This window comes from Mustela putorius, unplaced genomic scaffold (assembly GCF_011764305.1).
Source record: "Mustela putorius furo isolate JIRA1106 unplaced genomic scaffold, ASM1176430v1.1 tig00000765_pilon_pilon_pilon, whole genome shotgun sequence".
Taxonomy (NCBI): domain Eukaryota; kingdom Metazoa; phylum Chordata; class Mammalia; order Carnivora; family Mustelidae; genus Mustela; species Mustela putorius.
The window spans coordinates 3,527,476-3,542,310 of NW_025421470.1; the positions used below are offsets into that span (position 1 = coordinate 3,527,476).

The 14,835-nt window shown below is 60.2% G+C and overlaps 1 protein-coding gene across 1 annotated transcript in view; it reads right to left on the reverse strand.

Annotated features, from left to right (window-relative positions):
• UMODL1 (uromodulin like 1) overlaps positions 1 to 11,976 on the reverse strand; it is a 57,600-nt gene extending 45,624 nt beyond the window's left edge. Inside the window, exons 1-4 of the mRNA XM_004762202.3 lie at positions 11,901 to 11,976; positions 8,219 to 8,461; positions 2,270 to 2,431; positions 1,245 to 1,363 (exon numbers count right to left, since the gene is read on the reverse strand). Of these exons, the coding sequence (XP_004762259.1) occupies positions 1,245 to 1,363; positions 2,270 to 2,431; positions 8,219 to 8,461; positions 11,901 to 11,976 (600 nt within the window). The remainder of the gene's footprint in view (positions 1 to 1,244; positions 1,364 to 2,269; positions 2,432 to 8,218; positions 8,462 to 11,900) is intronic.
• Between the last annotated feature and the right edge of the window lie 2,859 nt (positions 11,977 to 14,835).

Genomic DNA, 14,835 nt, shown 5'->3' on the forward strand with positions numbered 1-14,835 from the left:
TGCGGAAGCAACACCCACGCTCAGGAAGGGGATGCGGGGAACCCAGATGATACAGTTTAAAATATCAACAACCACAACTCAGAGCCTACATCGTGGGCACGGCTGTCAGCTCCTTACGTGTACGCTGTGAGCCCCAGAGCCCCTGTCACAGGCAGGAGGACGATTACTCTGATGTCGCGGAGGTGTCTGAGGCCCAGGGAGGTGAAGCGACTTGCCCCGGGCGGCACAGCCACGGCGCCGTGGTGGGATTTGGCAGGCAGTCTCAGAACCATGTTCTCACTGGCCAGCCGGGCAGCCCCAACCCCTCAACAAGCCAAAAAAGACAAACCCCTCCCCGTTGGGACAGTTAAGGAGGCCGCCAGGGCAAGGTGATGTGGAGGAACCCCAGTCTAGCTGCTGTCCCCGACGGCCCAGACACGGGGAGCGTGAGTGCCGTCTGTGCTGGGCTGCGCCCGCCCGTGGGCCACACGGTCAGCTGAGACTGAGGCCTGTCTATTCGCCGGGTGACTGCACGGGTCACGCACCCACGAAGCGGGCCCTGAGGCCAGACCGTCCCCGGGAAAGCTGCCCAGCGGTGAAGAGGAGCCAGGCCCCGCCCGCCATGGGGGTCTCAGCCCGGCGGGGGGGCTCTGGGCAGCGTGGGGAGATTCCCATGGAAGGTCCTGCAGGGCCGTGCCCACCGTGGGGGCGCTCCCCCAGGCCTGGTGTGGCTCCTCTGGGGACATGCGGCCACATCTAGAGACAGTTCTGATTGTCACAGTGGCTGTGTTTCTGGCTTCCTGCGCATGGAAACCCTGTGATGGCAGGTAGCCCCCACAGGGACGAGCTCCCAACCCCAAATGCAGCTCGTGCCGAAGCGTAGAGACCCCGGCAGCAAGAGGCCCCCACCTGGCACGGTCCCTGAGGCCCGCCAACCCCCATGCGGTGCGGGCTCAGGGGGGTTAGCGAGGGCGCGGCGCTGGGGCCTGGGCCGTCTGCGCTGCGGCGTCCTTCTATGGAAGCAGAGAGATGACGCGTTCCGCACTCCAAGGCGACGGGCTAGCTCAGGACACCACCGCCTCGGAACGCGGCGAGCTGCTTGCGGCAGTCCGTCCGGTGTACTGCACATAAACCCTGCCTCTCTCAGGCTGGTTTTTATAGATTCAGAATTCACGTCTGGTTCAGAGTCAGCCGTGTTGGGGTCACTTGTAGAACCCCCCATCCTGACCCTCGGTTCCCGCCCAGTGCCTGTCCTCCCCACCTACCATGGAGTGCAGAAGCCGCACGTGGTCCAGGAGCCTGGGGTCCACCTCCTCCAGCTCCCTAAAGTCCATTTTCACCAGGACAGTGACCTGGTACCAGAAGGTCACCGGGCTGTCCGGATCTGCACGAGGATACGCTCTGGTGAGCTACAGATCTGGGGCAGGCAGGGGCCAACTGAGGCTCCCCCAAAGGAATCTGCCACCAGACACAGCGTGGGTCACTTCCCCACCTGCCACCTCTCGCTTCTCTGATAATATATGTAACCCTACATACGCCGTATGATACATTACTGTGTGTCATGCACATCAGATACTACTGTATATATTACATATAACATATATTACGTATATAGCATATAATATAGTATGTTACTATTATCCATAACATATTATACATTTATATTATACACATACATAATATGTACTATATTGTATGTAAGTATCTTCCATAATATAATTATACATTATATATTATGCATAGTGTAATATTTTGTATTGTGTATCCTGTAGCTTCATACTATACTAATATACGCTACGCTGATACCATAGCCTTATAACATATGTCACATATACTATATTTGCAATATTTCTATCTATTTCCCTCGTTCTGAACCTGGACCAACCCATTCTCCTGGGAGCAGCTCATGGTCAGGAGCAGAGCTTTCCAGACCAGACGGGTGCTTAGCGAGGGCCAGGCTGCCAAAGGGCCAAACCGGGGCTCTGCCGAAGCCCCAGCCACCAGCTTTACATCTCCCTCTCTGACGCAGCTCAGGTTCCGACGGGCGCCAGCCCGACCCCTGGGCTTCTCTGGTGCCCTGGGGAGATCAGAGTCACAGCTCTTCCAAGAATATCCTCCTTCTCTGGAGGCCCCGTGAGCAATCGTCCCCTCAAGGTGTCAGTTGGACAAAGACATCGCCCGGGAGCGAGAGGTGCCCATGGACATGGCCGCAGGCTCTCTGTAAGATGGAGCTGCTGCTTCTGGAAACCCCCCGCCCCGCCCTTCCCCCACACCAGGGCTTCAACCCTACCTCGGGGGGCGGGAGCCACACAGTGGTGGCCCCGGGATGAAGGGCAGCACTTTCGAAGTCCCGGGCAGTCCGTGTCCAGCACGCATGGTGAGGCGGGGGCTTCCGGCCCCACCACCGGGCAGACCCCAGGTCTCGAGGCAAACTCTCTGGACCGATTCAGGGCTGGAGCGGGGAGTGATTAGCAATCAGTGATGCTGGGCACAAGCCTTGGTTTTCCCGACCCTGGATTCCAGCTGCTTTTCCTGGAGACACGCGACACGACCTGGTCATGGGCTGCGTCCTGGGCTGGGCATCATCTTGGCACGTCCTGCAGAGCAACCATCCAGGGCCGCGTGTTCTGACTTTCATGTAGTCTAACCGTCTTGCCCGGATGGAGGACCGTATGAGCTGGGGCGCTGGGTATCCCCTTCTCTAGGCCATGTGTGGGGGCTCCCCTCTTAGAGACCACTTTGTGGCCCCGTATTCCAATAGCTAGCTCATTTATTGAGCACCTACTATGTTCCAGTACGCACCAGGTACCCAGCACCCAGCAGTGGTCCCGAGGCAAAGTCCCTGCCTCCAGGACACTTAGATTCCAGTGGACAAGGCCAGTACTCACATAGACCTATAGAAACAAGGCCTGGGGGTGGTGGAGACATGATGGGCTTTTGAAGAAAAGGGCTTTCGGGGACGGAGATGCAGGGAAAATACCAGGGAATCTATGGGCTGAAGGAGACTGGCTGGGAGGCACGGGGCTGGCGCTCAGGTTGGTGGAAAGTTCAAGATCAAGGAGAAGAAACTGACCCTAGGGAGGCTGGGGTGCCACCCTCCAGGGGGTGGGATGCTCTGCTGGGACACTCCTGTTGCAGGACCCATGGCGGTCTGCAGGGCTGCCCACCCAGAGGGGCAGCTGGGCTCAGGGCAGCAGGGGCAAAAGGAGCCCGGCAGCCAAGAGCTGGAGGAGGCTGGGGGCCGCAGAGAGGGGCACAGGCATCCCAGGAAGGGCCTGTGTGGTCCGCAGCCTTCCCGTCACCCACCCAGAGGATGAGGGCTCCCGCTACCCTCGGTGTCAGGTAAGTGCACACAGCTCTGCCCGGACTCCTCTAAAGCCCCACACCCTGCCCGACCTTCGGAAGAGCCGTCCCAAGTCCTCCAGATTCCAGGGAAAGCAGAAGAGGTCGGCAGGGGACCACGCTCTGCAAACATCCCGCAGGGGTGGGGAAGGTTAGCCCCGGGGGGATGTGTGGGGTCCCACGTGGAAGGGAAGCCTCAGGGGCTGCGGTCCCAGAGACCGCCCTCTGGGTCCCCCAAGGTCTCCGCAGACAGAGAGAAGGTAGGACCCCTGCTAGTGTGGGCGCACGCGGCCCAGGGCAGGTGACTTCACTGCCTTCCAGCAGAGGAAGGGAGAAGAAAGCCAAAACCGCCCAGAGGCGGACACTCTGCCCTCACTCTTCTCACGGGGCCAGGCCAGCTCCTGCCACGTGGCCCACCCTGCTGAGGGACGGCTTGACCTTCAGCCTCAACGCCTTCTCCTCTCCATGCCGTCCGTGGCCCCCTCGCCGCTTCCCAGTCAGCCAGGTGCCTAGTCTGGCGTCTGAAGTCCTGGAGACGTTGTCACGAGGGGGCTGGCTCTGGGGCACAGAGCATGGGTGTGGGAGTCAGCCCGTGGCGGGGAAACACCAGCTTCCCTGGAGGGCCACCGCTCAAGGACCTCAAGGTCATGGCCTTCCCTTCCACCGTAAAAACCAGCAGGCTAAGGAGACATGAGATGAGACGTAAAGTTGGCTCCTGGGACAGAAAAATGACACTCAGGGGAGAAAAGTGAAGTCCAGGGGCACCGGGGTGGCTCAGTTGTTAAGTGTCTGCCTTTGGCTCGGGTCATGATCCCGGAGTCCTGGATGGAGCCCCGCATCGGGCTCCCTGCTCGGCTTCCCTCTCTCCCTGCTTGTGTTCTGCCTTTCGCTGTCTCTCTCTGTCAAATAAATGAATAATTTTTTTTTAAAGTAAAATCTAAATAAAGTGTGAGGTTGAGTTAATGGTGATGTGCGGCGTTGGTTCCATCGTTGGGGCAAAATGCGTCACGGTAACGAAAGGCGCCGCCAGCTGTGGCGGTGGGGGAGGGCGTTAGGGACCGTCTGCCCTCTCTGGACCTCCCTGTAAATCTGCAACTGCTCTAAACTCAGAGGTTTACTTCAATGCAACGAAAATACAGGCCACGGAGAAAAACTGGCTTCCAAAAACGGTCACCCGATCACAACAGCAGTGGTTTCCAGTTCAGTTCATCCTCACGCGGAGGCTGCTGGCGCGCCCCTGCGTGCTTGGAGCCCGACGGCTTACTGAGAGCCCAAGAGAACCGACAGTTCCAACTTGGTGGAAAGTCAAATATCTGCTTCTCCTTCCATGAGCTCAGCACAAACAATGAAGCAGCCTGGCAACCCAAGGTCAGTTCCAGGTCCACGCGACGGCCCGGAGGTTTCTGTCCAGACGGCGGGAGCTGACGGCTGTCCCCGGGGCTGGGAATCCCACCGGCTCTGGAATCATTGTTCCCGCCCCAGAGGGGTCCTGGTCACCGGCTTGGGGAGCTTCCCGGCCCCATGGGGTCCTGGGCTCGCCCAGCTGAGGAGCCCGTGGAAACCAGGGCTGTCACCCCCGTGGGTGAGTGTCGGCTGAGACGCTCCTAGGAATTGATCGCGAGTGACTCATCCCGGCGTGCCCCCCAGTGTGTGTCCCACACGGTCCTCATCACGGCGGTACTTATTCTAATGGAAAGTTGGAAGCGGCTAGACATCCAGTGGGAGCGGCTCGTCTCATCCACACTTCCGTATCCGCGCCGATGACGTGGTGCCATGTGGCCGCTAAATCACGCGGCACACAGCATCTGGCAGGAACCATGTTCCAGATGAGTGTGGTGCCGGGAATCCCGGTCCGGGCGAGCAGGCGTTTCTAGAAACGCTGCCTCTGCCCGGAGCTCAGGAGAGTGTCAACAGGTTGTGCGTGGGCCGCTGCTCTTCGTTCTTTTCTGTTTCCAGATTTCCTGCGGGGCTCATGTACTCACTCTTGTAACCGTACGGATGAGACATTGAAATAAAGTAAACGTATGACTTGTCACTGTTTCTCCAGTGTGGACTTAAAAAAAAAAAAAAAAATGGAAAAAGCCGTCTCTCTAGACTGCAGACACAGCACGCGGGTGCTCTAACTACCTTCCGCTTTTAGAAGGTCGGTGGCTGAGTGGGAGGGGACAGAAGCCAGCCGGGCTGTGGGTCTGCACTGCCTGGGGACCAGAAAACCGTTGCCGGGATGCCGCTCACCACCCCCTCACTGGGAGGGAAGAATGCCCTGTGCCCTCCGGTCCTCCCCAGACTCCAAGGCTGTGGCCCGTGGCTACCACAGGGGCTGGCCCCTGTCTCATTCTGCAGCAGGTGGCGGGGGCCCTTAAAGACACTTGTCACTTCTCACTTCCCCCGCAAGGCACCAGCAAACGGGCTTTGATGTAAGGAGCACGGGCGTGAAGAGGGGGGTGCTGCCCCGTGTGAGGGCCTGTGGCCGCTGCGGTGTCACACAGGCCCTGGGACCAAGCAGAGGCCTTCCTGGAGAAGAGGCTGGAGCTCCGCGCCCCGCCCCTCCCACCTCGGCCCCTCCTCCACCCCCACCACGGCCCCCCGCCTCGAATGCCACAAACTGAATCTGACAGGGGGCTGGGGAGACCCAGCCCGAGTCTGTGTCACCTCGTCAAGGTCCTTGCCCACTGCCCCCTGATGTGTGGCCCCGTCTCCACGGCATGGTGGTGGATGACTCCCGGCCATCAGGGACCAGGAACCCATCTGGCTGGCCTGTCGTCAATAAAGATCCCCTGTGCCTTCCCTCCAGGCCCCCAGCTGCCTCCTCTCCACACAGCTGGCTACTAGAATGACCCTCTAAGGCCCCATTAAGGCCCCTCTAAGGTCCCCCACCCCACTTAGCCACCCCCGGGGGGGCCAGTCGTCCTCGGGGGGGGGGGGGTCCTCGCCGCAGCCGCGCCCTCCTGCCACTCCAGTCCCAGCAGCTCCCCCAGAGAGCCCTGCCCATGGGACCCTAACTAGAATGTTTGGCCTCTCCACACCTGGTGAGTTCCTCATTAAAGGTGCCAGCACTCCACATGCGGAGCTGACGTCCCCCGAGAGGCATTCCCCGGGCACTGGCTTGTGGACGGCAAGAGAGAGGAGCAGCAAGCAGGTGGCGGGGAGGGGACACGCACCCTCCCCGTCCCCTGAGAATTCCCTGGCTTCGCACAGCAGGGCAGCAGCCTGACCGAAAGGCACCGGTCATCATGGGTGGGGCTGGGGGGGTGGGGCTCCAGGGGGCTCCTCTGGGCGGGGGACCTCACAGCAGCAGGGAGCCGGCGGGAAGAGAGTGGCTGTCACAGGGACAAATGGACAGGACCGGGCAGCCCCCACCTTCTACCCCTGGGTCCGGACCCTCCACGCCTAGGTGCCGTGGCCTGAGTCCTCCCCACCACGGGGACCTCTGCCACCCTCAGGAAGAGAGGTGCCCCCAGGCAGCCCTTCCTTGGTGCCCATGGCCCTTGGAGACAAGGAGAGTCGGAAGGGAGGCCAGTGTCCGCAGAGGAAGGGACACCTGAGATCCAGTCCCTGGCGGGACCCCAGGGGACAGCCCCCCACTGAAAGGGCACCCTCGGGAACCAGTGGGGACTTGGAGCTGGCCGCAGGCTGTGGGCCCTGAGGTTTTTATTGGCAGTGGTGGCCTTGGTGATAGTGGTGTCATTTTACGGCTCATCCCTGTGTGTAACCCTCTGAGCGGGGTCAGTGGGACCTGCCAGCCATGTCTGTCCTCCGTGAGGCTGCTTCGGGGGCCTGTAAAGCCGTGCTCGGGATGACTCAGTGTGCCAAGCCCACACAGCCCTCTGCAGGGCCCGCACCACCACATCCTGCAGCCGCCGGGAGTGGGGGTGAGGGGACCGCCAGCCCTGGTGTGCAGCGACCTGGCCTCGGGCCGCCTGGGCACGGGCCACATGGGATGCCCCTCCTGGACCACCGGACAGCGGCTTCGTGCTTTCTGGAGGCAGCAGTCCTCATTTCTAGGGGTGGCCCCTGGAAACTCAGCGGGGGCCACACCCTTCCCACTTCCCCTCTGCAACAGGGGTGGGGGCAGGGAGACCTTCTTGGCGGCTCAGAAACTCATTTTTGATCTCATATTGACTCAAATTGAACCACCACCACCACCACCCACGTCTTCACACAGGCACCCTCTCCCCTGGAAGAGGTCTTCTGGAAAGTTCTCTCCATGGTGAGAGGCTGAGCCCTGAATGTTGCAAAAAGTCCAGCCCCCTGGCTGGGCACAGCCACACTGGTCTCCCAGGCGCCTGCCCCAAGCATCCTCCAAAGAGCCCGTGGAAGAAGAGGACTCAGGGGCCCCGGACAGTTGGGGGGGGCCAGGGGACCTTTCCCTTTCACCCATGGGCACCCGGATGAGGATTTCCATTGAAGGAAGCGTTCAGCTTTTAAAAAGAAAAGACCTTCACCAATACAGACGAGTTTGCAATGCTGGTTCTCAAACAGCTGAAGTTCGCGTTGCTCGAGACCTTTAAAACAGACCCCAGTGCCTCGCCTTTGTCCCAGACCAATTCCATCCCCTTCTCTGAGGACCGCATCCACACGTTTGCGTTTTTAAAGCTGCCCAGGGGCCTCCGGTGTGCAGTCAGGTCTGAGAGCCACTGCTCCAAAACGGGGGCTCCCAAGGGGGCCCCCCAGAGCCTCAGGACCCGCTGGGAACTTGGACTCCACCCCAAGCCGCTGGTCCCAGGGATAGGGGCTGGGCCAGTGACCTGCACAGGGACAAGCCCTCCAGACGACCCTGATGCTCGCTCTAGCTGGAGAATCATTGCTCCAGAAGGGCTCAGGGGTGCCAACAGTGCGCATCCTGAGCCTCACGAGGGGTCCCCGGCCCCCCGCCCACTGGCCACCCCGGACTCACGCAGGACGCAGTAGAGACCCAGCTGCTCGTAGCCCGCACAGCAGTCGGTCACGTTCCTGGCCTCGGGGACCTCCACGGTCAGGTACCGGGTTCTGTAGACCGTCTTGGGGCATCGCCTCCACGGGATCCACCCACCGCAGGGGGCGTAGGTCACGTGCAACGTCTGGACGGCCTCCACCTTCTGGACGTTTCGGGTCACGCTGGAGTTGCACAGCTGGAAGCTCAGCAGGGAAAGGCCTTTTTCTAGGAGGGGTAAGAGGAGGGATGGAGGAAACAACCAAGAGGAAAACGCCGGAATCAAATCCAGAGAAGGGGCCGTGGGCCAGTCCTCTAGTTCTGCAAGAGCAAGGAAAGCCAGACCCTCCCCTCCCCCAGGTGCTCCCCACCAGAGTCTGCCCACCGGCCGGCTGAGAGGTCAGGCAATCGCGTGAACTTGGGGGCGTCATGGGTGAACGGGGACCTGCATGCTTAGAAGTCTCCGTGCCGAGCCCGGAGCTCGCCCCCAACCCCGGGGTCATTCATGCTTCCCACCGCCCGGGCGCTGACGGTGCACCAGAGACAAGGCGGGAAGGGACCAAGCACCTAGGGCTCGCACCCCGTTTCCTGCTCTGCGCCCCGATCCCACCAGCTGCAGCTCTGAATCTCCGCGAGCCTCGGGCGTGTCCTCGCGATATGAACATACGACCACCCCCTCCGTACGCATAATAGGAAAGGCTGCCCCGGGCCGGGCTCAGACGGGAACGGCAGCCTTTTGTGGAACAAGCAACCCCTGAAACACACACGAGACGTTCCTAGACGATAAAGCTCGGCCTGACGCGTGCAGCCATCGTCAGAGACGAGAGCACGGCGCCCCACCGAGGACAGCACCCTCCTGCCCGCTGGGTCTCTGTGTCTCCCACCTGCTGCTGTGCACAAACGCCAACGGCCTCCGGCCCTATGTCAGTCTGATCACTGGGCTCTCAAGACCCCGGGGCAGCCCCTCCTTTCACTAGCTGGGGGCCTGGGGCATCCCGTCTGCCCACGGAGCCTCTGTCACCTCGTGTAGCAAGGATTGTCACGGGTGGAATCCTGTCCCTACCCAACCTTCCAAAACTCATGGGCTGAAGTCCTGGAAGGAGGCGTTTGCAGATATCATTAGCTGAGATGTTATAGTGCGTTAGGGTAGAGCCCCTTCCGTGATGCCTGGCGTCCTTACAAAAGGGGAAATCTGGACACACAGACAGACAGGCAAGGAGGCACAGGCGGAGATTGGAGAGGTACTGCCCCCAGCCAAGGAGCACCCAGGCTGCCAGCAAAGCCCCAGAAGCTGGGGGAGAGGACGGAGCAGGTTCTCCATCCCAGCCTCAGGAGAAACCAGCCCTGCCTCCATCTCAGACTTCTGGGCTCTGGAGCTGGGAGGAGGCAGATCTCTGCCCTAAGGCCCCAGTCGGAGGTGCTGAGGCAGGGCAGCCCCAGGGAACTTCCCGGCCAGCCCCGCGCACTCGTGGGCTCTTGGTGTCGGATGAGGGGATGGCGGGACCGTCCTTTGTTCGTCAGATGTGTAACCTCTGAGCTCTCCGCTTTACAAAACGATGCCATTCCGGGAGAAGCACCTGTGTTACCCCAGGGAGGAGTGTGTACCCTGGGGAGAAGCTGGGCTTCTGGAAGGAGCTGAGACAGCCGCAGAAATCATCTGCATCACCAACTCCAGCACGGCGCCCCAAAGACCCCCTCCCTCGGCCTCACAGCCTCCCCCGAGCGTGCAGAGAGTAAGACTGGGGGCTGGTGACCCTGGGGAGAAGCAGGGCTGAGCCAGCCCCCAGCCCGGGCTGACAAGGGGGCGGTCTGCAGCCTTACTCTGCGCAGAACACGGGGCTGGATCCCCGAGTACAGAGCAAGCCCACCCCGGAGCCATGGGAGCCGCGGGGCCGCCTCCCCGCTCAACGCTGCGCTGCCGGGGGTGGATCCTCTGGGAGAGGAGCTGGGGGCTTCCCCTCCTCACCAAAGGGGGGCTGCGGCGAGACACAGGGAGGCCCTCATACTGGGTTGGGGGAGCGGGAAACAGCCCAGAGCTCGGATATCACACGGGGAAGGGACTGGAGAAGTGGGCTCCGTGAGCGTGGCCCCTCACTGTGTGGGACACACAAAGCCCGAGCCTTCCTGCTCCGAGAATTTAGGAAGGACGCTCTGGACTGTGGTTCTCGTCTTCACCTAAGAGGAGCTGCTAACCACGGACGCAGGTTACGTTCCTAGCCCTGGGGAGCCGCTGTCCCCATCTGATTACGACAAGGCCCAGGTGAGCGTCAGCAGAGCCCTCACAAAAGTGCTCACAAAAGTGCACGTGCACACATGCGTGTGCACACACAGGCACACGTGCACCTCCTCTGAAACTGCATTTGGGACCCGTGCGTTTTGGCTTTTTGCATTCCTCGGGAGGCCACCGGTTCCTCTCCGAGCCTGGCTTCTCGGCGGAGCCCAGAGGAGATCCTCCCTTTGTACGGGACCTTCCAGGGAGCCCAAAGCATGGGAGTCAGGGGTCCTGGGCTCTGGTCTCAGAGGTGGGAAATAACCCTAAGGAGGGAGAGCGACCTGGGGTCAGAAGATCCCCATTCACACCGGCTTTACCGCAACCAGCTCCGTGATTCATGCCCTCCCAGAGACCCCCTCTTGTCATCTGTCAAACGCTGACTGCGTCCTGGGATTCAGTAAGCGACACTGTGCCTGGGAAGGCAGTCCCCGGCATGAAGGGCAGGAAGCCGGGTGACACCGACACCGCCCTGAGCCCCGGCTCCCGGAGTCCCCACGGGCACAGCGAGGGGCTCGGCGGGGACCTCCTGACAGCTCCAGCTCCTCGAGGCTGTACGGTTTACACGGAACCCATCACGCAGGAAAAAGCAAAGGGAAGAAATCACCACCAGAGTTCTGCTTGCAGCGGGAAAAATGCAAAACCGGGGCTTCACCGAAGCGGACGGTGGAAGCCGAGTGGATTTGTGCGAATTCCCAGCCGAGTAGGACAGATTTCAAAGGGACGTGATGGCAAAGGTCTCAGGTCTCTGCAGTCTGGGGCTTCAGAAACCGGCCGTGCTCTCGGCAGGACCGCGGGCCTGGCAGAGCTTGGGCAGGCGACCTCGAGGGGTCCCTCACCGCCCTGGGGGCCACTTTTCACCTTCAGGCACCAAAGAGGACTGGAGGTGGGACCTCCCTTGGGGTCGAGCAGGGTCGAGCCAGAACCCGCGGCAATGGAAATTTAGCCCGCTGCCGGCTGTGCGGCCTGGGGCGAGTCCCTGCCCGCTCTGGGTTTCCCTCCCCTTACCCGCAGCTGGGGACACAACACTCAGACTCGAGGCTCGGGAGACTTTGACTAGGACTCTCTAGGAACTCACTCCTCAGCACGGCCTGTGCCGGCAGCACAAATGCAGAGTTCCAGGTCCCACCCCAGACCCTCTGACTCAGAATCTGTGCTTGAACCCCCAGACCTTCTGACTCAGAATCTGTGCTTGAACCCCGCCCTGAGCCCCCACCCCACCAGCTGACTCGGAGGCACACACGCCTTCTCTTCTGTGGTTACCGGAAAATTCGGCCAGACGGGACGGAGGTCCCCTCTCAAAGCAGACGCATCTCTGCAGGGCCGCCGTCCCCACGAGACCTGCTCCCAGGACCCCCACTCCTCCGGCATCACCCATGCCGAGCTCCGAGCCCTCACCTGTGAAGCCACTGGCCTGGGTCGGGCCCGCCGCGCTGACCAGAGCCAGCAGGGCCAGCCGCAGGGTCCTGAGCATGGTCGGACCGAGGTAGGGCTCTGGGTCTCCTGTGAGCAGCCCTGCGGAGGGGCCTGGAGAAAGGGCCCTTCTGTTCCTGGTGTGCCTAGAGGCGATGGCTTCAGGGCATGTGCTCCAAGGGAACAGTCCCTTATGCCTGCTGGCTGACACCTGCCGCCCCCATGGCTGTGTCCCTCAGGAGACCCGCGGGGCACAGCCCATTCTCTCTCCAGACAGATGGCACCCGACCAGCAGACAGCATCGCCAAGTCCCATCTCACTGTTACGCAGAAAACCCGTTTCAGACCCAAATCTGACTCCCTCCATCAAGGACAAAGTATTCTCTTTCCTTATCGTGGCGATCTGGCTGGAGAACAGCGCCACATCAAAGTGGGTCCCGAAAAGCACCCTTCAGCCGGCGGGACAATACAGATCAAAGCCATCGGAGTGTACAGACCCCTCCAGCCCGCCACCTCCTCTGGGGTCTCGGAGCGGCCCGTTCCTCGTCAGCGTCTGACCCGGAGGAGCGTTGAAGCGAGCCATCGCAGGGGATGGGAACGCAGAGCTTCGCAGAGCCCCAGGCGCCACGTCGCGCAGACGGGGAGACAATTTAAAGTCGACACAGTCCCTCGTAAACCCCATCTCCACGAGCGATGACTCTGTGTGCCTCCGGGAACGTGGGCACCGTCCCAAGAGGGCCACAGGAGTAAAAGGGAACCCCTTGCAGGTGACGGGGGACGAGCGCTTTATGTTTGATGTCAGTGGCCCACACGTCACCGGTGACACGGGTCTGTACATCTCCAGTCGGTGGTGCCGCCCTGCTCCCCCGCTGGGTCGTCTTTCACGGCTCGGGGCTCGGAGCTGGAGTGCATTTCTACCGTGAGATGAAGATCTCGTTAACTCTGCCAAGAAAGCTTTCAAATAAGGTAGCAAAGACCCATCGTGGCTGCGGGGTTCGCGAGAGTTGTTCCCTGTGCTCCAGAGACAAAATAGCCTCTCTGAAGGGACCTTCCAGCTGCTGCGTGTTTCCTCCTCCGTGGAGTAACCTGTAAGCAGACGGACAGGGCATTTGCGTGGTTAGTGGTTAAACGAGAGTCTCCAGGACGAGAGGAAAAAAACAAGGAGCTGCAAAACCTCACGCAGCCAAGGGGGGCTCGGCACGGGGGTCTTGGAAAGTCTGCAGGACAGGATTGACTCACAGACTGTGCCGTGATTTTAAAGAATTTTTCAATAAGAGAAGAATGCATTTTAAAGATGTCACATAATATTCAAGAAAATAGGCTTTAATCAACACTAACAATAAACAGGAAAGTATTGTAATTTAGGTCAGCCTGAGCATTTAGGAATATGACATGAATCTGTATTACAACATTCTATGGTCTTATTTCTTAGAACTCCGGCTATTATAGAAGCCCATGAATGCTTCTGTGAAGTCTGAAGGTGCGGTTAAGGGTGATATCATCCAGTTGAAATCGGTTCTGTGCCCTGTTTTTTCTCACCTTTAGAACTAGTCTAGGAAGTAGGTCCCTTGTGCCCATTGCTCAGATGAAGAAACTGAGGGTCAGAGAGGCTGCCTAGCCTGTGGCCGGGACATTCAACCCCGAAGCCTGAATTCCTCACAGTCCACCCCCCACCCCCACCGTCGGGTCACGGTTCCAACCAAGCGAGCGTCCGGCCAGACGCACAGAGCGCGCAGCCGGCTCCGACGTCTTTCCAGCACCGCACGTCACCTTCACTCGGAAGCGTCCGTAAAACGTCGTCATATCATGCTTTCCCTTAATATCAAAACTCACATGATTAAAAAACTCTCGAAATGGACCATCCGTTGCTCGCTTGGTCCTCCGTACACCGCCTTCCCCTACAGGCGCACCAGGAAAACGTGTGTTGTTTCGACTTCACCCACGCTGAGGTCTCCCCTCCGGTTCCTGCCGATGCGTCCTTTTCTGTACGGCGGCCGCAGGGTTCTCCCACGTTTCTTCTCGGTGGAAACGCTCTGAGGAGGAAATGACCCCACCCTGTAACCCAGCGGGGAGAGGGCGGCCCTCCCGGGTGTCAAGTTCGTCACTTCCAAGGAGTATCTGTCCGGCAGCGTGCCCTCCCGTCCCCTCTCCTCACGCGGGGTCTCCGTGCAGAAAACCCGGGGTCTCGCCCAACAGTCTCCAAGAACCAGGGATCTGGGGCAGCCGCGGGTGCGGTGACGCTCACTCGCACACACGCACTCGCTCACGTGCGCATGCAAACACCTGGGGTTCTGTGCTGTCCTGTGTACACACTCACTCCCATGCAGACACACTCACACTCAGGCGTGCATCCATAGTGCGAATGTGCACCTGCTCAGACATTCTCACCTGCGTGCATGCACATGCACGCGCTCGCAGCCCACACTCACATGTGCGAGTGAGTACGCATGAGCTAGCTGCTTGCACACTCACACCCGTGTATGTAATGTGTGTACACACTCACACGAGCTCGCAGCTCACACTCTCATATATGTGTGTACAGACATGCTCGGCTGCTTGCACGTGCTCACCCTCACGTGTGCGCACACACACTCACACATGCTTGTGCTCACGCTCTCGTGTGTGCAAATGCAGATGTGCTCTGCTGCTTGCACACTCACACACTTGTGTGTGTGGCTGCACACACAAGCAGCCAGACACAAGCCCACAGGACGAGGCTGTATTTCTGTCCCCAGAGCGTGTCTCCGAGGACATGACCCCGTCTCTGCTCTCGGTGACGGTGTGGCCGCTGGGCTCTGCCTGCTCTGTCCCCCTGCAGGAAGGCGGTGAACAAGCTGACCTCAGAAGGGTTCCGAGATCAGTGGTCCCGCGCACAGCAGATGCACTGGAAAATCACGTCTGTCATTACCCTACAGCCAAAA